The sequence below is a fragment of the Littorina saxatilis genome, linkage group LG16 (genome assembly GCF_037325665.1).
Source record: "Littorina saxatilis isolate snail1 linkage group LG16, US_GU_Lsax_2.0, whole genome shotgun sequence".
Taxonomy (NCBI): Eukaryota; Metazoa; Mollusca; class Gastropoda; order Littorinimorpha; family Littorinidae; genus Littorina; species Littorina saxatilis.
This window is the reverse complement of record NC_090260.1, coordinates 18,030,988-18,054,191: the sequence shown is the minus strand read 5'-3', so window position 1 is coordinate 18,054,191 and position 23,204 is coordinate 18,030,988. Positions and strand designations below refer to the sequence as shown.

Below are 23,204 nucleotides of genomic sequence, written 5' to 3'. Positions count from 1 at the left end.
TCTCTCGTCTCCGATTATCATGATCGTATTTCGATACTTTGACGAGACAAACCCAATGCTGGTGTGTCGAAGAAGACAGCCACAGCGGGCTTGTTCGAATCAAAACATCACACCATATCTTCAGCGTATTACCAATACCTGTCCCAATATAGACCAGTTGGTCTAAGAGGACGTTAAACCCTGATAGTCAGTCAGACTAAGCAACCCATACAGCAATATTGGCCATGGCTTTGACGGGTGCAGTAGCGTAGTGGTAAGACATCGGGGTCCTAATCGGAAGGTCCCGAGTTCAAATCCTGGCTGCGGCTGCCTGGTGGGTTAACCGTTAAGGGTGGACACTTTTCAAATCTCCCAGGTCAACTAATGTGCAGACCTGCTAGAGCCTGATCCCCCTTCGTGTGTACACCTAAACATAAGACCAAGTGCGCAGAGGAAAGATCCTGTAATCCATGTCAGAGTTCGGTGGGTTTTAGAAACATGAAAACATCCAGCATGCCTCCTCCGAAAGCGGCGTATGGCTGCCTGAATGGTGGGGTCAAAACGGTCATACAAGCGCGCACATAAAAACTCACTCGTGCAAAAACATGAGTGAACGAGGAAGTTTCAGAAGAAGAAAAAGAGGTCGAGAAGTACACACACATTTTCTGAGTACACTCTCTCGTTTGAAAACAGGCCAGCAGCAACTGTAGGCAGTAAGCTCTAAGCAACCCACACAGCAATATTGACCATGACTTGTTTAATCATAAATGACAATTGGATGCCTCACCTCACAGCCTTCGTAGTTGAAGATGCCGGCCACACTGACGGGCACCAGCTTGGCACATGCCCGACCCAGTGCCCGGCGCCCCAGGGCGAAGACAAAGGGCACGTTCTGCTCTTGGCACATGTTGAGGATGTTGTTCAGCGCCTCGTCCAGTCCCCCTGTGGAACGGTGCACACACAGTGATCAAGATCGGTCTACACACAGTCCCAACATGCTCACACCACTCACCTTTTGTCATAACTCGTCCAGTCCCCCTGTGGAACGGTGCACACACAGTGATCAAGATCGGTCTACACACAGTCCCAACATGCTCACACCACTCACCTTTTGTCATAACTCGTCCAGTCCCCCTGTGGAACGGTGCACACACAGTGATCAAGATCAGTCTACACACAGTCCCAACATGCTCACACCACTCACCTTTTGTCATAACTCGTCCAGTCCCCCCTGTGGAACAGTGCACACACAGTGATCAAGATCAGTCTACACACAGTCCCAACATGCTCACACCACTCACCTTTTGTCATAACTCGTCCAGTCCCCCTGTGGAACGGTGCACACACAGTGATCAAGATCAGTCTACACAGTCCCAACATGCTCACACCACTCACCTTTTGTCATATATACAACATGCATGAAAAACAAAATCCTTACTCCAACTCACATAATTTGAAGCATTGACTTCAGTCCAAGTGCTAAGATGTTGAAACTACACACTATTTGCTGATACGTATTGTTTAACCCCTTCACTGCCACAGTATAACAGCATTATCCGAACGGTCTATGGGAAAGAACTGTGTTTAGAACCCCTACAAGTACTTGGACAGTGGTTACCTCCCATTTAGGTTTCAGAAATGTCCTGAAATGTTGTTGACACAAATCCCACGTATGAGATACGGTTATGGGCGTAGGACAAACCGAAAATGACCACGTATTACATACGGGGTGGGCAGTGAAGGGGTTAATCTGTTCACCAATCCAACAGATACAAACTTGTCACCAGTTCACACCTGCCAACTCTTGTGAATCCTCAAGTGCAACAATTCCCAGGTTTTGGGCTTTTTCGGAGTGGCAAATAATATTAAGGCAATTTTGCGCGAGAATAAATTAAAAAAAAAAGAAACACAAAGGGCAATAGACAGTTTCTGCAGTGCCGTTTTCAGTGTGCACAATCAATCAATATGAGGCTTATATCGCGCGTATTCCGTGGGTAAAGTTCTAAGCGCAGGGATTTTTTTTATTTTTTTTTATTTTTTATTTTTTAAATTTTTTATTTTATGCAATTTATATCGCGCACATATTCAAGGCGCAGGGATTTATTTATGCCGTGTGAGATGGAATATTTTTTACACAATACATCACGCATTCACAACGGCCAGCAGATCGCAGCCATTTCGGCGCATATCCTACTTTTCACGGTCTATTATTCCAAGTCACGTGGGTATTTAGGTGTACATTTTTATCTAAGCCAATACAATTTTGCCAGGAAAGACCCTTTTGTCAATCGTGGGATCTTTAACGTGCACACCCCAATGTAGTGTACACGAAGGGACCTTGGTTTTTCGTCTCATCCGAAAGACTAACACTTGAACCCACCACCTAGGTTAGGAAAGGGGGGAGAAAATTGCTAACGCCCTGACCCAGGGTCGAACTCGCAACCTCTCACTTCCGAGCGCAATTGCGTTACCACTCGGCCACCCAGTCCACATGAGTACAAAGACTCATATTTCTACTATTCCCATTGGACGCTATTGTGTGTAATCTTGTCAAAAACACCATTCTGGGTTAGCTCTTCGCTGTTGCCGTCGTTCGCTGTTATTTGTTTTCCCTCTTACCTTTGGACTGAATTTTCTCCAGGTTAGGGGAGATAACGACACACTTGATCTTCTTCAGCTTGAGGTGTTTAGTGACCTCCCTTAGTCCCAGCACAACCCGGCGTTTCCCCTTGGCCTGAGAGAGACAGAGAAACGCAATACAGTTGATCATGTGTGAAAGCTTTCCACCAAATGAAACTTGAAGACTTGAATTTTATGACTGACCTCACAGAAGAAAAAAAACCCGCTTCAAACTGTAAATGGCCCACACACACACGCATGCACGCACGCACATAGACACACATGCACACACACTACACACACACACAAATATGATCTGCTTAGCATGTAAAAGCCTGGGAAGATCCGTGCTGATTTACAAGATGGTTTACACAAGATGGTTTACACAAGATGGTTTACACAAGTTAGGGGGCTCTAGTAGCTCAACTAGTAGTAACGCACATGGGTCCCTGGTTCACAAAAATCTCAATCCGTAAGCCACCAGGCGCCTGCGGCCGGAATTTGAACTCACAACCTTCCGATTAGGGGGCCGATGTTTTATCCACTAGGCCACTGCGCCAGTCTGCTAGCCATCTACCTAATGGGAGGAAAACTCAATGTTAAATGAAGGATCAGTTTTGGCGTGCGCTGTGAGCGTACCTTGGTGGGGTCCTTGTGGTACATGACTCTCCTCGCTGCTAGCTAGCTATCTACTGGGAGGAAAACTCAATGTTAAATAAAGGATCAGTTTTGGCGTGCGCTGTGAGCGTACCTTGGTGGGGTCCTTATGGTACATTCGGTCCTGGAAGCGCACCAGTTCGTGCAGCAGAGACGTGCAGCAGGTGTCGATGTCCTTGTCCAGGATCTGGGTGCAGTACCTGTCACACACACCATCACAACACTGTTACCCTAGGTTCTATAATGATAGCTATAGTACCTCACACACACCATCACAACAAGACTGTTACCACTCTAACATAATTATAGCCACAGTACCCACGACTCACGCCATGACAAAATCAAAGCTCTAGCTTCAAAAACATACCAGATAACCTCAACGTTAATTTTTTTGTCCACAGACAGCCGGCCATTTATACAGACGGACACTGCTCATTACTAAGACTCACTGACTACTCAGGTGAGTCACTAAAACAAACTCACTCTCTAAAGCGTCTGCTGTGAATGCGCAGCACCACCGGGTCGCGACTGAGGTAGCCGGCGATGGGACTGTTAAGCGGGGAGGCGCCGGGGGTGAGCGGACTCATGCTGATGGGACTAGTCTGACTGATGGGCGACAGGTCAGCCCCCGGCGACACGCCCTGGTCAGTGTCCACTGACCGAGAACTCATACCTGCAAGGACGGAGGACACCACATTAAGACTCATTATTAATGAAGGTATTGGCATGAAGCTAACAGGTGCTTTGTTACATCCAGCCCTCGCCCACCAGAGGGACTAATCTATCGATTACAATATGTCATTTATATATATATATAAATGTTCAAACAAAAAACAAACAAATGCACAAACCATCCCACAAACCAACGCACAATTAAACAAACGCACAAACAAATATTCAAACAAACAAACAAAAAACATAATTATCAAATGTTTAATGAAGTACCTTTTGAGCAAAGCAAAAACATGGTAAATGACAAAGAAAATAGAGGTATTAAGTCATGTACGTTCTGGTGTGTTGGTACCATGAGCGCATGCATATATATATAATAACTGTCATTTTATACGTTGATCCCTTCACACACAGCCACAATTAAACTTGATGTCACAAATATACATACCGTCTTGTGATAGGTCACTTTCTTCTTCAAGACCACCTGGGTTTCTGCAACAGAAAAAATCCAGAGATAAACTCAATCCCAGTGTGAACTGATCTTCCATAATACCCATCACAGATGGGCAGATGGGCTGAATCTTCTCACAAATAGTAAAGTCCACCTTTTCTGTTAACTTGCAAGTCCTAGCTTACACAATTTGTCAGGCCTTTATAGCAGACTTGACAAAAGCAAAATCCATACAGCTAACCCCTATGAATGAATGAGGGGCAGGGTGATACAGTGGAAACCCTTTTTAAGACCCCCAATTTAAGACTCCCTCCCTTTTAAGACCTTGTTTTTTCTCCTTTTTTCTTCATAACCCCTGTAAGTTTACCTCCATTTTAAGACTCCCTCCTTTTTAAGACCTGATTTTCGCAGGTTTTTGGAAGTCTTAAAAGGGGGGTTCCACTGTAGCACAATGGGTAGTGACACTGGCTCCAAACCAGTTGTCGCTATCTTCGTGGGTTCGACCCCCACGTTCAGCAAGGGATTTATTTCCTAGAGTTAATGAACTTTGTGCAGACTCTTCTCGGTGTCCGAACACCCCTATGTGGAAGCATGCGCTGGACGAAGATCCCAAGTTCACAGTGAAAGCGTCAAGACTTGTAAGCATGAATACACGTATGCAGGGGAAAATAATTGTACCGCAGCTTAATTTATTTTCCCCAGTAAGTAAGCAGCTGGAATTTCCATGAGGGTAACCTCGATGAAGATCCCAAGTTCACAGTGAAAGCGTCAAGACTTGTAAGCATGAATACACGTATGTAGGGGGAAAACATTGGGTCGTGCTTTATTGTATGGCAGCTTATTTTCTCCAGTGAGAAAGCAGCCAGAATTTACATGAGGCTAACCACACTGGCAATATGATACAAATACCACAAAACCAGTCCTGGCAACCCCTGTTTTGCACTTGGAGTATTTTCAAACAAACTTGGTGTATTTTCAGAAAAATGAGCGTACTCCACACTTTATTTGAACATCTATGATTTAAACATGCTTCACACGCGTCCGTCGCACCGTAATTAATTAGGTATACCAGTACATTAAAAACAAATTTTCCTTTCGATCTTTACTGACAATGACTGTAATCATGTGTCAAAACACTGGGCTTTGGGATGCGCTTGTGAAGAAAAGTAGTCTAGGAATTTTTCTTGGCATATTTTTTTCCATTGATTGTACTGCTCGTATTCTAGACAATCATGTGTACAAAATACGATGAAATAGTATGTAGACAATCATGTGTACAAAATACGATGAAATAGTATGTAGACAATCATGTGTACAAAATACGATGAAATAGTATGTAGACAATCATGTGTACAAAATACGGTGAAATAGTATGTAGACAATCATGTGTACAAAATACGGTGAAATAGTATGTGGACAATCATGTGTACAAAATACGATGAAATAGTATGTAGACAATCATGTGTACAAAATACGGTGAAATAGTGTCAGATATGACATTTATGGGTTTTATGTATGAACATGTATGTAATATGAGTACTTAATTAATGATGAAATGATGCTGTTATTAGTATGCATTAATTGACAGAAGTAGACTCGTATCGCGAAAAACATTATTATTGATTCGCATGCCTGTTGGACCATGATTATGGGGCCTGTACTGTTACCTGTAGAGCCGAGTCTCCACGCACTCACGTGCAACAGGTGAAAAACCTGAATGTCCATTTTTTGTAAGGTGAGCTGTTAGACTTGTGTCGCCAGTCACCTAAGCTGTTAGCTTCACTTGCCCATTGAACATGTAAGCGGCAAGTCGGGGAAGATTCTTTGCTCGCGTGCTCAGGAGTCTTCCCAGAGACAGAAGACGGAATTCGCGAGAGCTTGTTTGACCATTCAAGCAGACGCATGAAGAGATGAAGATGCACGAAGCAGAGCGACGTGATCTACTAACCGGACTTTACGGACCACGCCAGGAGTCGCCGCGTCGGCTGGGTGATGGAGAAACAGAGATGAACTACACTACGCTGTTCTGGTGATGGGGTAACACATTAATTTACTCATCTAGAACCCTGGGCGTATTGTGTATATGTGTGTGTGAATCCTGAACGTTGATATATGTACATGCTTTACCAGTGAGCTATATAAACATATTGAGCTCCACGTATTTTCTTTTATTGTTGGAATGAATCGGAGGAGAATAACGAATGCGTATAAATGAAATAGTAGCCTTCTGACTGACAGTCGGTATTTTAGATAATTCATTCCTGACAATTAAAGAAAATACGTGGAGCTCAATATGTTTATATAGCTCACTGGTAAAGCATGTACATATATCAACGTTCAGGATTCCTGCAGTTACGGGTGAATCTGTCAAAGATGTTCACTACTCTGATGATCTTTCTCATTCAGGACGTGCTGAACTGGAAACCGTTTTTCAGGAATTTTCTGAACTTCTTACAGACAAGCCGGGAGTTACAAAAGATGTGGATGACCACGTCATTCCTTTGACAAGCGAGTGTCCTGTATATAGGAAACCATACCCGTTGCCGTTTGCGTCTAGACAGACAGTTGAGAAGGAGATCAAATCCATGCTGGATTTAGGCGTCATAGAACCGTCGAAATCTGCGTACTCTTCGCCTATTGTCTTGGTGGCGAAAAGAGACGGATCAGTTCGTTTTTGCATTGATTTCCGCTCCTTGAACAAGATCACGCATTTTGATGCCGAGCCGATCCCTGACCCGGATGAGTTGTTTTGTAGTCTTGCTGGAGCAAACTTCTACACGAAGATTGACCTTGCAAAAGGCTAATGGCAGATTCCGATCAAGCCGGAAGATATAAAACAGCTTTCCAAACTCCTCCTGGGTTGTTCCAATGGGTTAAAATGCCATTTGGACTGGTCTCAGCTCCAGCAACTTTTGCTCGGATGATGCGTAAGCTAAATCTTGCAGAGAACTCAGCAGTCAACTTTTATGATGACATTCTCATTGCTACGCAAACATGGTCAGACCACGTGAAGCAGGTTCGGGCTGTTCTGAGCAAGATGCAGAGATTTCGTCTCACGGCTCGACCATCCAAACTGTTTGCTGGGTTTTCTGCGTTGGAGTTTCTTGGACATGTTGTCGGTCGAGGATATCTCAAACCAGAGGACGGGAAGGTCAAGAAGATTTTGTCTGTGAATCGGCCAACGACAAAGAAGCAGGTTCGTTCCCTGATGGGGTTGTTAAGTTACTACAGGCGATACGTCCCTAACTTTGCAACTTTGACAGCTCCTTTGACGGATCTAACCCGAGACGATCACGGCAAAACTATCACATGGACGGCAGAATGTGATTCTGCGCTGAAAGCTGTTCAGGAGGTGCTGTCTACCTTCCCTGTTCTTCTCTTGCCTGACCTGAGTCAAGATTTCGTTGTGAGAACTGATGCAAGTTCGACAGGTTTGGGTGCAGTTCTTCTGCAGGAAAAGGAGGTTCTTCTACATCCTGTTGCTTATGCCAGTCGAAAACTGCTTGATCGAGAGTCCAGGTACTCTACCATCGAACGTGAATGTCTTGCCATTGTTTGGGGACTCACAAAGTTCTCGCGCTACCTGCTTTGCCGGGAATTTGTCATACAGACGGATCACAGGCCACTCACATACATGGCGTCATGTAGGCTCAAGAACAGTCGTGTGATGCGTTGGGTGTTGTCTCTTCAGGAGTTCAAGTTCGTTGTTCAGCCGATTGCAGGCCAGTGCAATCAGTTTGCGGATTTGTTGTCTCGATCAGTCTGTGATCAAACTCTTTGAACAAGAAGAAAAATGGCCCTGGAAGTCAGATCTGTTTTGTATAGGTACTGTATATACAAGTAGTGACGTTGACACTTTGAGTGGGACTTATTGTGTTAAATGCAATGTATTATCATGGATGATAACATTTGTATGGTGTTATCGAGTTAAGAAATGAGAAATCTTTTATGCAGCTTTCTACTTGAAGTGGGGGGCATTGTCAGATATGACATTTATGGGTTTTATGTATGAACATGTATGTAATATGAGTACTTAATTAATGATGAAATGATGCTGTTATTAGTATGCATTAATTGACAGAAGTAGACTCGTATTGCGAAAAACATTATTATTGATTCGCATGCCTGTTGGACCATGATTATGGGGCCTGTACTGTTACCTGTAGAGCCGAGTCTCCACGCACTCACGTGCAACAGGTGAAAAACCTGAATGTCCATTTTTTGTAAGGTGAGCTGTTAGACTTGTCGCCAGTCACCTAAGCTGTTAGCTTCACTTGCCCATTGAACATGTAAGCGGCAAGTCGGGGAAGATTCTTTGCTCGCGTGCTCAGGAGTCTTCCCAGAGACAGAAGACGGAATTCGCGAGAGCTTGTTTGACCATTCAAGCAGACGCATGAAGAGATGAAGATGCACGAAGCAGAGCGACGTGATCTACTAACCGGACTTTACGGACCACGCCAGGAGTCGCCGCGTCGGCTGGGTGATGGAGAAACAGAGATGAACTACACTACGCTGTTCTGGTGATGGGGTAACACATTAATTTACTCATCTAGAACCCTGGGCGTATTGTGTATATGTGTGTGTGAATCCTGAACGTTGATATATGTACATGCTTTACCAGTGAGCTATATAAACATATTGAGCTCCACGTATTTTCTTTTATTGTTGGAATGAATCGGAGGAGAATAACGAATGCGTATAAATGAAATAGTAGCCTTCTGACTGACAGTCGGTATTTTAGATAATTCATTCCTGACAAATAGTATGTGGACAATCATGTGTACAAAATACGGTGAAATAGTATGTGGACAATCATGTGTACAAAATACAGTGAAATAGTATGTGGACAATCATGTGTACACAATACGGTGAAATAGTATGTAGACAATCATGTGTACAAAATACAGTGAAATAGTATGTGGACAATCATGTGTACAAAATACAGTGAAATAGTATGTGGACAATCATGTGTACACAATACGGTGAAATAGTATGTAGACAATCATGTGTACAAAATACAGTGAAATAGTATGTGGACAATCATGTGTACAAAATACAGTGAAATAGTATGTGGACAATCATGTGTACAAAATACGGTGAAATAGTATGTAGACAATCATGTGTACAAAATACGGTGAAATAGTATGTAGACAATCATGTGTACAAAATGCGGTGAAATAGTATGTAGACAATCATGTGTACAAAATACGGTGCAATAGTATGGGTTCCCAGGTCTGCAAAAGCAATCTCTCCACTGAACTTTCCATGGTGCACCATCCAACCAATTACTCACCCAGCTGTGTCTTCCTCTATCAAGTTGTGGTCTGAGTCCTCAGCTTCTTGGTTGCCGTCGGTGTCGTCAGGAAGGCCTTCTGGGTAAATGTCGCAGTCCCCGATCAGTCGCATCCGCTTCTTCTCCTCTCGCTCTTTCAGAATCACCTGAGGGGGCAAGGTGCAAATAGAACATGAGTTTTCTTTTGTCTGTCTGTCTGTCTGTCTGTCTGTCTCTCTCTCAGATGTACACTAACAACTCATATGCAAAAGCCATTTTGACATAATATTTTGTTCAAATAGCGTTTAAATATTAGTGTAATCCCTCTGTAGGACGAGGGCTGGTAATAAAACAGCAATCACTTTGTGCTTATAATAATAATATGATAATTTATAACGCGCACATATCTCACCACAAGGCGACTCAAGGCATTTACCCTTGTAAATGAAACATTGTCATTGTCTCTCAGAGTCTCTCTTTCTGTCTCCCCCCAAAGTGAGTGCGTTTTCCTTTGTTCTTCACTTTTGTTTTCTTTTGAGACTGAGTGTGTTTTTGAGAGAGAGAGAGAGAGAGAGAGAGAGAGAGAGAGAGAGAGAGAGAGAGAGAGAGAGAGAGATAGAGATAGAGAGAGAGAGAGAGAGAGAGAGAGAGAGAGAGAGAGAGAGAGAGAGAGAGAGAGCTCAGAACTTTATTACATAAGGATAAAGGTTTTAGGCTAAGCCTAATCTTCCAACCTGTCCATGTAACATATACAGAGAGAAAGAGAGAGAGAGAGAGAGAGAGAGAGAGAAGGCGAAGGCGAATTTTTATTGCATCAAACACAATGTGTATGTACAAGGGGGAGAAATAGTTAGCATGTGAACAAAGTGGACTTGACCGTCCGGAAGCAAGGCAACTTAAAATCAACACCTAGCACAAGAAGTAAAAACAGAGAAGAAAAAAAAATACAGTAAGATGAAGACAAGGATTTTGGGTTGTACGATCATACCGGTCTATTTCACAATTGATTTTCTCTTTGTCTAAACGCGTAGAACACATAATTTGACAATGCAATCAGTCGTAATTTGTTGTCAGTCTGTAAAATACACAACGATGAGTTGGAGAACTGGTCAAGGTCAAAACAAGCACCAATGTACTTTTGACGGATTGCATTGTAAGCTGGGCATTTAAACAGGAAGTGGTTTTCATTTTCTTCAGTTGATTTACAAAATGTACAATTTCTGGATTCAGCGCACTCGGGATTATAGCGCAGTTTATTTACCTTCAATGGTGTAATGCCCAGTCTGAACTTTGTGTACATTTTGCGTATGTACTGGTTTTCAATGACACCCAGATACTTTTCTTTTTCAAGTTCTCCTTTAAACATCCTGTATACATCAAATCTCACACTTGTATCAAGTTTACAGTGCCAGTTTTGCTCAAAGCAGTCTTGCAGACGTTGCTGAAATGTTCTAATAAACGCACATTCCCTACCTACAGACCCGTTCAACCACACATCTCCAAATCCATTCATGCAAAGGAGGCATTTAACTTGTGAGACCCAATTCTGTTTTCCCCTTTCAACTGCGTTTTTTAACATGATGTATGACATCTTTGCATATCTCGAATCCGGCATACAGTTAAGTCTCAACCAGTACTTTACGCTTCGGATATTTGCTAGGATTGACAAAGTGCATCTTCCAAGTTCCCCATACACCATCTGGTTTGGACTGTTTGACGAGATCCCGAGTAATCTTTTACAGGCATACATGTGAACCTTTTCAATCTGTGAACAGTCAAAACATCCCCATAGTTCTGAGCCATAGAGCAAGATGGGAGCAATTTGCGCATCAAATAATTTGAAAAATATGTCCATGTCGTGGCATCCTATATTCCATAAGACTTTAAAAATTTCAATGACACCTTGTTTGGCTCTGGTGATTGCGTCATTGAAAGAGAGATTCAAACGGGCTTGGGTTGTGAATGTCAGACCGAGATACTTGTAAGAGCTAGCACTTGATACTTGCGCGTTTCCGTAGAACCATTTCTCACTTTTGGCTAAATGACCACCGTTTCGAAAAACAACGACATTGGTTTTATTCATGTTTAGCCTTAACCCAAGACGCTTTGAAACGTTATGTAAGATGTTCAGTTGGTTTTGCAAACCCACTATGGACGATGATAGCAGTGCAGAGAGAGAGAGAGAGCGAGAGACAGAGAGAGAGCGAGAGAGAGAGAGACAGAGAGAGAGCGAGAGAGAGAGAGAGAGACAGAGAGAGACAGAGAGAGAGCGAGAGAGAGAGAGAGAGAGAGAGAGAGAGAGAAAGAGATAGAGAACATTCCAGCGAACAAGATTGCTCAAAAGCTAACACATGCACGATCATCCACACACACACACACACACCCACCCACCCACACCACCCACACACACACACACACACACACACACACACACACACACACACACACACACACACACACACACACACACACTTAAATTCTAAGATTTCTACATGCACCCACATCTTGGCATATTCTCAAAAACAAAACAAAGCATGCAGCATTCGGTCCACACACAAAAAAGCCCAATGCACAAGCCACCTCTCCTGAGCAAAAGAATAATACAGTATAGAAAAAAATCCAAGAATGCATCCTCTAAAAGCAACCACACACACAACAAGAAGGGCAAAGCCCATACGACTCACATGCTTTACACATTTTTCCTACCAAAATACATGTGACCTTGACCCAAGGTCAAGGTCATCCAAGGTCATGCAACACAAAGCTGTTAATTCAAGACATAGGAAGTACAATGGTGCTTATTGGCTCTTTCTACCATGAGATATGGTCACTTTTAGTGGTTCACTACCTTATTTTGGTCACATTTCATAAGGGTCAAAGTGACCTTGACCTTGATCATATGTGACCGAATGTGTCTCATGATGAAAGCATAACATGTGCCCCACATAATTTTTAAGTTTGAAACAGTTATCTTCCATAGTTCAGGGTCAAGGTCACTTCAAAATATGTGTACAATCCAACTTTGAAGAGCTCCTGTGACCTTGACCTTGAAGCAAGGTAAACCAAACTGGTATCAAAAGATGGGGCTTACTTTGCCCTATATATCATATATAGGTGACGTATTGAATCTCAAAAACTTCAGAGAAAATGGGAAAAATATGAAAAATAGCTGTTTTTTAGGCAACATTTATGGCCCCTGCGACCTTGACCTTGAAGCAAGGTCAAGATGCTATGTATGTTTTTTGGGGCCTTGTCATCATACACCATCTTGCCAAATTTGGTACTGATAGACTGAATAGTGTCCAAGAAATATCCAACGTTAAAGTTTTCCGGACGGACGGACGTCCGGACGGACGGACGGACGACTCGGGTGAGTACATAGACTCACTTTTGCTTCGCATGTGAGTCAAAAAGCCACCACTCCACTAAACAAACCAACATCCATATACCTTCTTGAGAGGGCTAGGTTTCTTTGGTTTGGGCGCTTCCCTCTCCTTGCCGCGTTTGGCCGGTGCGTTGGCGTCGAGGACGTTCCCGGAGAGCGACGCGCCTTTCTCGTCTCGCAAAGTTCTCACCGCTTTTGGCGACGTCAGCATCTTTTGGTCCAAGTTCTTCTTTTTCTGCACATCAAAATCAGTTTCATTATGCAGAGAATGGAACTCAGAAATGTTGTTTATAGAAACAGTGGAACCCCCCCTTTTAAGATCTAAGAAAATAGGATCTTGAAAGGTCTTCTTCTTCTTCTGCAGCGTTCCTAGATTGTCAATACGAAGGAACTGTACTACATCCTACATTCAGAGCACCTGAAGTCAATTTGCTTAGCCGGATATGTTGCTCAGATAACAAGGGACACTTGCTACACTAGAACACACAGTTTAAGCCATCAGACCGGACGGGCGCAGTGGCGTGGTGGTAAGACGTCGGATTCCTAATCGGGAGGTCGTGAGTTCGAATCCCGGTCGCTACCGCCTGGTGAGTTAAGAGTGGAGATTTTTCCGATCTCCCAGGTCAACTTATGTGCAGACCTGCTAGTGACTTAACCCCCTTCGTGTGTACACGCAAGCACAAGACCAAGTGCGCACGGAAAAGATCCTGTAATCCATGTCAGAGTTCGGTGGGTTATAGAAACACGAAAATACCCAGCATGCCTCCCCCGAAATCGGCGTATGCTGCCTGAATGGCGGGGTAAAAACGGTCATACACGTAAATATCCACTCGTGCTAAAAACATGAGTGAACATGGGAGTCTAAGCCCATGAACGAAGAAGAAGAGAAGAAGAAGATGCCATCAGATAATTTGGGTAAATCAGGTCGAGGAGAGTCTTAAAAGGGGCCGGGGGTCGGGGCACGGTCCCTTCACTTGGCACTGAGACAACAACTTGAGAATATGCTCTGCTGTAGCTATTTTTAACCATGCGCGCGCGCCAGCGATCACGCCGGCTTGCACAGCGCCGAGAAAATTCCAGAACCTTCCCTCTTTGTCTTTGTTGGGAAGCCGTCTGTCTGTCTATGCTGCATGTGAAAATGCGCTCTTTTCACTACAGTGTCAAAGAACAGTGCCTATCCGATATTCTTTCATTTGAACGGATTTCGTCCATCAAACATATTAACATTGCGATCAACAAGTGAATATACACAGAAAAGTGTTGTTTTGTGCTGAAATAACGATTACAAGTGTATGTGTGGTTCTGTGTTGTGCTGGTCCGGTTAGGAGGAAGTGAGTTTGTGTGGGCCAATGGACGGTTAATCGCAGACAGCTCTAGGAATGCATGGATACTGAGCTATTCTCGCACAGCGTTCGTCTTTGTGCTGTGGGTAGGCTGTGTGGCACTGTCTAGGGCGGTACGCACGCAGGAGGGGAAGGAGAGTGGGGGGAAGGGAAATGGAAGGGAGAGGGTCGGTGTAAAAATAACACATTCCCTGCTAACTCAAAATGCGTTAGTTCTCCACCGTGGGGGGTCAATTTACACAGGTTATGGACAGAAAATTTGACAAAACCGGGTCTTAAAAGGAACAAATGTCTTAAATTAGTGAAGACAGATTCGGCCAAAATTATTTGCACTCTCAGACCTGTGCACACTCAAAACGCTCATCAGTAGTAAACAAACCAAATTTCAGTAGTTTTTAAAATGTTTCAGTAGTAAGCTGTAAGCGTATTGGTCTCCTTTGCTGGATTTTACGATCTCCAGGTTGTCTTGAGAATAACTGGACTTCCAGCACTGTTGTGCCGTTTTCTTCTTCTTTGGTGACAGGTCTGGACTCTTCATCTTCCCTCAAACTTCTATCAACTCGAAATAACCCCCCTCGCCCCCATTTCGTTTACTTCCATTGTGTCAAGTCAAGTAGTTCTTCTTCTTCTTCTTCTTCAGCGTTCCTAGGTCAGGCCTCAGATTTGAAGTAGTAACTAAATACTAAATACTTTGTACAGACACCAATAGTAAATGAGGGCTATGCAAAACCCGTCTCTTGAGACCTGAGACGAAAAAAATGCATTGCACGAACGAGCGACTTTTCATCCTCACACCATCACTAACTCACCTCAAAAGCATCCAGCATGTCAGCGATGTTGAGAGCGATTGGTTGGTGAAGGCGTTTCCCTGACCCCCCGGGGGCTCCCCCCCCTTTGCTCTGTTTCACGATGTTCGCGTCCGTGATCAGACCTCGTGCCGGAGATTTCTCCTCGCGCGACCTTGACTTCTCCTCTCGTGACCCTGAGCTTGGCCTTGACCCGCGACCTGTGACCTTGTGGCCCAGTTCTCGCAGCATCTGTTGCTCCAGTGAGATCTCCGCTAGCTCCGCCTCTGCCGCCCGATTGGCCAGTTCCCTGCGTTTCCTGCGCTTGCGAGCTCGCTTGCTGAGCGACGTCTGTCCCGTGGAACCTTGACCTTGGAATAGGAAGAGTTTGGTCTTATTCAACAGGCAGTCAACTACAAGAAAAACAAAAGTATGCTGGAACTCGCACGCAGTCTGTGACATGTCAACCTTTCTTCAAAAAGCAACCAACTACATCAAGTCAAAAATAAATAGACTAATAAATAAATAAAATAGATAAATCAAGAAAGAAAGAAAGAAAAAAGGAAAGAAAGAAAGAAAGCTTGCTTTAAAAACCAACCAACTGCATTATTTAGGTAAAAAATAAATAGACAAATGAATAAATAAAATAGATAAATCAATACAGAAAGAAAGAAAACAAGTCGCGTAAGGCGAAAATACAATATTTAGTCAAGTAGCTGTCGAACTCACAGAATGAAACTGAACGCAATGCAACGCAGCAAGACCGTATACTCGTAGTCCACCGCTCACGGCATAGGCAGTGAAATTGACAAGAAGAGCGGGGTAGTAGTTGCGCTAAGAAGGATAGCACGCTTTTCTGTACCTCTCTTTGTTTTAACTTTCTGAGCGTGTTTTTAATCCAAACATATCATATCTATATGTTTTTGGAATCAGGAACCGACAAGGAATAAGATGAAAGTGTTTTTAAATTGATTTGGACACTTTAATTTTGATAATAATTTTTATATATTTAATTTTCAGAGCTTGTTTTTAATCCGAATATAACATATTTATATGTTTTTGGAATCAGCAAATGATGGAGAATAAGATAAACGTAAATTTGGATCGTTTTATAAATGTTTATTTTTTTTTTACAATTTTCCGATTTTTAATGACCAAAGTCATCAATTAATTTTTAAGCCACCAAGCTGAAATGCAATACCGAACCCCGGGCTTCGTCGAAGATTACTTGACCAAAATTTCAACCAATTTGGTTGAAAAATGAGGGCGTGACAGTGCCGCCTCAACTTTCACGAAAAGCCGGATATGACGTCATCAAAGACATTTATCAAAAATATGAAAAAAACGTTCGGGGATTTCATACCCAGGAACTCTCATGTCAAATTTCATAAAGATCGGTCCAGTAGTTTAGTCTGAATCGCTCTACACACACACACACACACACACGCACGCACATACACCACGACCCTCGTTTCGATTCCCCCTCGATGTTAAAATATTTAGTCAAAACTTGACTAAATATAAAAAGACGAAAAGAAGGAAAAAAAATTCTGTGGCTGTAATATCTCTTTCTTATTTTATTTGTTTTCAACCACGAAGGTTATGTCGCGACGGGGAAAGGGGGGGAGATGGGATAGAGCCACTTGTCAATTGTTTCTTGTTCACAAAAGCACTAATCAAAAATTTGCTCCAGGGGCTTGCAACGTAGTACCTTACTGGGAGAATGCAAGTTTCCAGTACATAGTGCTTGACTAAAATCTTTACAAACATTGACTATATTCTATACAAGAAACACTTAACAAGGGTAAAAGGAGAAACAGAATCCGTTAGTCGCCTCTTACGACATGCTGGGGAGCATCGGGTAAATTCTTCCCCCCTAACCAGCGGGGGGAGTAATATCTCTCGGAGGGTCTTAAAAGACCACAATATTACGAACAGAGGTACCCACCTGGCTGTGAGTTGAAGTTCTCGTCTCCCCCTTCCTCCCCCGAGAGACAAGACCCTGGCGCTGACTGGGTTCGACTCCTCACATCGTTAAGGGTTGGTTTCTGTCACAAATACAATGTCATTACAATTTACATCTGATGTTTGCAGGTTTCATGCAAGGTACGGTATGAATTTATTCATACTTCACTTTCTGAGACAGTACGTCTACTTGTGTTTCAAATAGTGTTGGTATCATTGCCTACAAGACAAGTACAATAGCTCTGATTGGACAGGATATGGAACAAAACAACTGAACAAGCAGAGCAAAGCTCCGCAAACTCCCCCTTGCTATGTGCTAAGGTGAGCAGCCAGTAAGTGGTACAGTGCCACAAGTGTTATCTTGACACAGAACAGGGGACAATCTAAGCTATTCAATGTGTCACTACCAGCGACATTAAGATGCTGCACTGAACTTTATTTTACAAGAATGAAGATTTAAGGCTGGGCCTTATCCTACAATCTGTCCTTGAAACACACACACACACACACACACACACACACACACACACACACACACACACACACACACACACACACACACACACACACACACACACACACAAAACAAACAAACAAATGATACCAAAACACAAACGCAAAGGAAAGTAAAATTGAAATACAAACACTATGATACACATACTACAGATGACGATGACGATGATGATGATGATGATGACAATAATGATAATAATATGCAGTCATTGACAACATAAAGTGAGACTTAACCCCTTCACTGCCCACCTCGTACTAATTACGTGGTCATTTTCGGTTTGTCGTACGCCCATAACCGTAGCTAGTACGGGGGATTTGGATCAGCAACATTTCAGGACATTTCTGAAAACCAAATGGGAGGTAACCACTGTCCAAGTACTTGTAGGGAAAACTTTGTTAGAAGTGTACAACCGATCTATAGGACTCAAAATGGCGGCCGAAAGCCGGACCTCAACTCGTAGACTTGTTTTCAAGTGATACAGTGTTCTGGAAGCTCTACAAAAAGTGATTTATGGATTACTACACAGAAGAATACTTTTATGGGCTGTAATGTGAGTACCTGATGTTTGACACCAGTTTTAGCAGTGTTTTGTGTGGTTTTACGTGCTGCAATGTGTGTGTGTGTAAGTCCGGAAACTGTAATTTTTGACAGAAATGGTCATAATATCAATTTTTACTATAACAATCACAAGCAAAGTCCAATGATCATGTCATCACATAATAGCCAATGGTATAAGCAAAACACATTCCAAAGATCTAAGAGATATCTCAATAAATGATCGAGCAGTGAACAGATTAGTGAACATACCGAAGAAAGCGAAATTTTGCCCTGGCACACAGCAATACCAAAATGCTGTTATACTGTGGCAGTGAAGGGGTTAAACTGGCCAAGTTTCAAAGCTCTAGTTTAAAACCATGGCGTCTCATTTTTACATTTCTCAGAAATCCACAGAGAAGTAGGAGCCCTGCAACTAGAACTACAATGTCCAGTACTGACGGGCACAGTGGCCTACTGGATAAGACATTGACTTCCTAATCGGAAGGTCGTGAGTTCAAATCCCGGCCACGGCCGCCCGGTGGGTTAAGGGTGGAGATTTTTCTGATCTACCAGGTCAACTAATGTGCAGACCAGGTAGTGACTTATCCCCCTTCGTGTGTACACGCAAGCACAAGATCAAGTGCGCACGGAAAAGATCCTGTAATCCATGTCAGAGTTCGGTGGGTTATGGAAACACGAAAATACCCAGCATACTTCTCCCGAAAGCGACGTATTATGGCTGTCTGAATGGCGGGGTAAAAACGGACATACACACAAAAACCCACTCGTGCAAAAACATGGGTGAGTGTGGGAGTTCCAGCCCACGAACAGAGAAGAAGAAGAAGTCAAGTACTCACGCTTCTCAGAATGTCGCTGTAGCTGAGAGATGAAGACGACTCCACTCTCCTGAAACCTAGAGCGTCAGGATCGAGAGAGCCCGAACCCAGCGGCACACCACTCCGCATGGAACTCGACGCCTCGTTTCCGCTAGCAGCACCGATTTCGGGAAACTCCTGTTCGTCCTCAAAGTGCAGAGTGACGTCTGAAGTTCTGGATATGTTGGAGCTGGATATCGTTCTCTCCATGCCCGACATCCCGTCGCTCCCCCCTTCCCTCTCCGTGCTTTTCGTTTTCCTCCTCCGCCGTCGATGGCGTCTACGTCGAGGCTTTTTCTTCCCCTCCTCGTCCGTTTTTTCGTCCCCCGAAGCGGCATGTGTCGAGTCTGTTCTGTTGCCTCCCTTTGCCGGGGAGTCGTCGATTCGGGGCCTGGGTTTGTCCGGGGCAGGAGAGGCTGCTCCCCGTGTTTCTTGTGCTGCAGTTTTTACGGGGCTGTGGGAGGGGGGGAGGGAGGGGTCGCCCCCTTCCCCGGTCCCAGCACCGATCTGATTGGCCTGTGTATCACAGTGTTGTTGCTTGGAATAGTCTATAACCTCTCCCCCCGCGGCTCTCTGCGCCCCGACCCCCAGAGGGTTCGTCACAGCCACCCACCCTTGCCGAATCTCTTCCCCGCTGCCTTGCTTCTGCGCTTGTACCCCCTTGCCCCCTGACAAGCCTGGTTCTTGTCCCCCCTTTCCCCTCCCTGCCCCTCCCCAAGCGGGGCGCTTCCCCCCTCCCCACGCCCCTTGACTGCTGCCTGACACCCCTCCTACGTGTGAGTGGACTAACCCCACCCCCAAGTTGTCTGTTCCCTTGCCTGAAGAGTCCCCTTTGGTGCTAGCTACAGCACGGCTCCCTGAAAAGTCCGCCGCTACGTCTACTGGCTGCGACAGGGGCACGTGTGGTTGAGATGGTGAGGGGTGCGCGGCCGTTGGACTAGATAACGATTTCACGATGGAGGCGTAGGATTTGACCGAATCAGCCATCATCCCCATGAAGCCAGAGTTCTCCCCCTTCTTGCCCTTCTGCACGTTTGGGGTCAGCGACCACGGGGGCTCGTTTCGCTTGGCCGGTTTAAGGATGGGGAAGTCTGGAGGAGAGACGGCCGAGTCTCCCCCTCGCATGCTGCCTGGGCCGGCGAGTTTTGACGGCACCCCCGGGCTGCTACCACTGTTTAAAGCTTTCTGCATCACACCACCCCCTGAGGGGCTTTTGCTTTTCACGCTCTCCTCGGTCGTGGGAGAATCCTTGAAACTGACCGGCGTCCTTGACCTCTCCTTACTCCCCGCCCGCTGAGCGGCACTTTTTCCCAAGGAGGGGTCTTTGGTTCCCGCCGCCGCCACCACTGCAGGCGAGGAACGGTTCGAATCTTTCAGCCCAGGCGACGATGATGACGACACTTCCCTTCCCCACACTAAGGGGGATGCTGCAGGGGAGTCCTTCTGCGCTCTTGACATGACACCACCGCCCGCTCCCCCACTCTGCTGCCCTGGGTTTGAACCCAACAAAGGCGTGAGGTTGATCTGCGAAGAGGTCAGACCTTTGCCGGACGATGACATGGTGCTTTTCCCACGCTCCGCTACCTCCACCAAGGTGCTTATCCGGACAGGGTGAGTGCCGTTGGAGACGAGGTTTCGACGGTGAAGGGGACTGCTGTAGCCACTGTCGGAATCCACCTCCTCACTGTCTGTGCTGGTGATTGGCTGGCTGGCTTTGTTGCGACGCTGCCCGCGGCGAAACAGGATGCTGGCTTTCTCTTGCAAGGTCAGGTCGGCAATGTCTTTGTTGAAATCTGCGGGACAGCATGACAAGAAGGGTTGAATTAACCGCAGGTTTAAAATGAGAGAAAAAAATTCCGGTATTTTACCGGATAAAACTGGAATACATGGAAAAGTACGGGTGAATGATAAGTATGAAAACACAGCTTGAAGATTTTTCAGAATCAGTGAAACCAGAGACAGATAATTGCTCTTACTTGTTCTTTCTTCAGTCCCTCTCTCTTTTGTGACTTTTCATTTCTTCGAACAATGAGCGCTTCTGGGGTGATAACGCGAGACAACTCCTGTGATCTTGCCGCGAGGTGGCGCCAGTTACCAGCCGAAAGAAAGAAGGGGCATAACCTCACCAGAACCGACCATTGTCTGTTTACCGTATAAAACGCACGACTTACACACGAACTCTTACCAAACCTATATGCTATTTGGGACCAATGCAAGTTTTTTTTCCTTTCTCGTGTGATCTTGCCGCGAGGTGGCGCCAGTTACCAGCCGAAAGAAAGAGGGGGCATAACCTCACCAGAACCGCCCATTGCCTGCCACTGCCAGAATATTGATCAAATTGACCCAATTCTGGCCTTCGGCAATGCTGTAACATGATTGTGCTCCTGAGAAAAAGACAAATGAAAAGCTATTGCTCTTAGTTTCATATTTCTGTCAATGAGTTTGTTGTGAGAGGCATTGCAGCAGGAAGTACAAGGTATGGGAACAATGCATTTTCAACTATTGCTGTAAAAAGATACTGAATAATGTTAACAAAAAAATCATGTGTGTGTGTGTATACGTGTACGTGTGTGTCTGTGTGTGTGAGTGAGTGAGTGAGTGAGTGAGTGAGTGAGTGAGTGAGTGAGTGAGTGAGTGAGTGAGTGAGTGTGAGTGTGTGTGTGCAAGCATTTGTGTAAAGGTGTGTGCGTACAGATGTGTGCTAACATCTAATGGTCCCGACTCAATGAAGCATCTAATTATCCCTGTACTTGAACACACTTACCCGTCTGCACAGAGTTATCTTTCATGATGAGGGTGTGAGAGCGGCCACCAGGTGGCAGGATGAACGCTTCTTTCTGCGTCCCTCGACTCACGTTGGCGCCGCGACCTCTGCCAGCCTGAGCCCCGCGACCCTGACAAAAACAAGACACGTCCCATGACAATGAAACTGTCCATGAACAAGTTTTCCAGCAGAACTCGCTCTGTTGAAACAGGTAATAGAGCTCACAGTGGCAGAAATCTAATAGTAAGATGTGTCTAAAATACCACGACTAAAAAAACAACCAATTCAAAGTAAACACCCATGTGTGCAAACACTATAGCCTCTTGTACAATCTGAATCACTTTTTAACTTGTAAGGTGACAAATCTCATCAGTTTTGTCGATTCATTTATCGTTTCTATTCATCATGCTACAGAAAAATGCCTTCCCCTTTTTACACGAAACAGAAAGTCTATGCCTCCTTTCCCCCCCCCCCCCCCCCCCCCCCCCCCCCCCACTCACCCTAGCAGCGGTGGCAGGCAGCACTGTCCCGTCAGGCGACACAAACACCTGTGGGGCGGCCGGATACTGCATCATCACAGGCGCTTGCAACACGGTCTGACCGCTCATGGTGGGGGGATAGGGAGGGGTGGGGAGGAGCCCGTCGCCCTTGGAAGGGGTGGGTAGCAAGCCTCTCCCCCCGCCGGGTGTCCCCCCGTCAAAGGGCACGTGCACCCCAGGGGTCATCGGCCCCATGGACATGGCGGGGGTGAAGGTCGGCTGGAGGGAGCTCAGCCAGGGGTGGAGGGGGGAGGGGGGGTAGCCCACCTGCTGGGGGAAGGGGCCCAGGTGGGGGGTGGGATGTCTGATGGCACCTGCTGGAAAGACAATGTACAGAAAAACATGAACAGTAAATATTCGACGTAATGGCTTGAGATTTACTGGCCGATGTGAACGCGTGATATATTGTGTAAAAAATTCCATCTCACACGGCAGAAATTAATACGTAAAGCGCTTAGCGAACGTCAAGCGCTATATATAAATCTGCCATAGAAATAAATAAATAAATAAATAACAGATCAAATCTCCCCCAAAAGCGGCATATGGCTGTCTCAATAGCAGGGTGAAAACGGTCATACGCGTAAAAAGAAAAACACTCGGGCAAAAATATGAGTGAACGTGGGAGTTTCAGCCCTTGAATAAAGAAGAAGATCAAATCAAATCAAATTTATTGTCTCACTTCAAAACCAAGCTAGTCACACCACAAAATGATCAGTTGACTTATTCTGCAACATGGCACTAGTGTTTTGCCCAAAGGAAACAGTCAATACATCTCTTTAGTTTCAACATCACGAACCGGTTTTGTGAGAATGCCAAAAATATGACTAAGTTTAGCATGGTAAAGACA

At 44.8% G+C, this 23,204-nt stretch overlaps 1 protein-coding gene and 1 long non-coding RNA gene across 2 annotated transcripts in view; one reads left to right on the top strand and one right to left on the bottom strand.

Annotated features, from left to right (window-relative positions):
- The window catches only part of LOC138949890 (uncharacterized), a 34,371-nt gene that overhangs the window by 2,415 nt on the left and 8,752 nt on the right, over positions 1–23,204 (bottom strand). The window contains exons 4-15 of the mRNA XM_070321676.1: positions 22,319–22,674; positions 21,819–21,948; positions 19,037–20,847; positions 17,112–17,211; positions 15,188–15,534; positions 13,100–13,270; positions 9,672–9,817; positions 4,376–4,419; positions 3,739–3,928; positions 3,350–3,455; positions 2,599–2,713; positions 767–921 (exon numbers count right to left, since the gene is read on the bottom strand). Of these exons, the coding sequence (XP_070177777.1) occupies positions 767–921; positions 2,599–2,713; positions 3,350–3,455; positions 3,739–3,928; positions 4,376–4,419; positions 9,672–9,817; positions 13,100–13,270; positions 15,188–15,534; positions 17,112–17,211; positions 19,037–20,847; positions 21,819–21,948; positions 22,319–22,674 (3,671 nt within the window). The remainder of the gene's footprint in view (positions 1–766; positions 922–2,598; positions 2,714–3,349; positions 3,456–3,738; positions 3,929–4,375; positions 4,420–9,671; positions 9,818–13,099; positions 13,271–15,187; positions 15,535–17,111; positions 17,212–19,036; positions 20,848–21,818; positions 21,949–22,318; positions 22,675–23,204) is intronic.
- LOC138950565 (uncharacterized) lies at positions 5,871–9,026 on the top strand. Its single transcript, XR_011450725.1, has 2 exons — positions 5,871–6,415; positions 8,710–9,026. It is a non-coding gene; the product is annotated as an uncharacterized lncRNA (long non-coding RNA).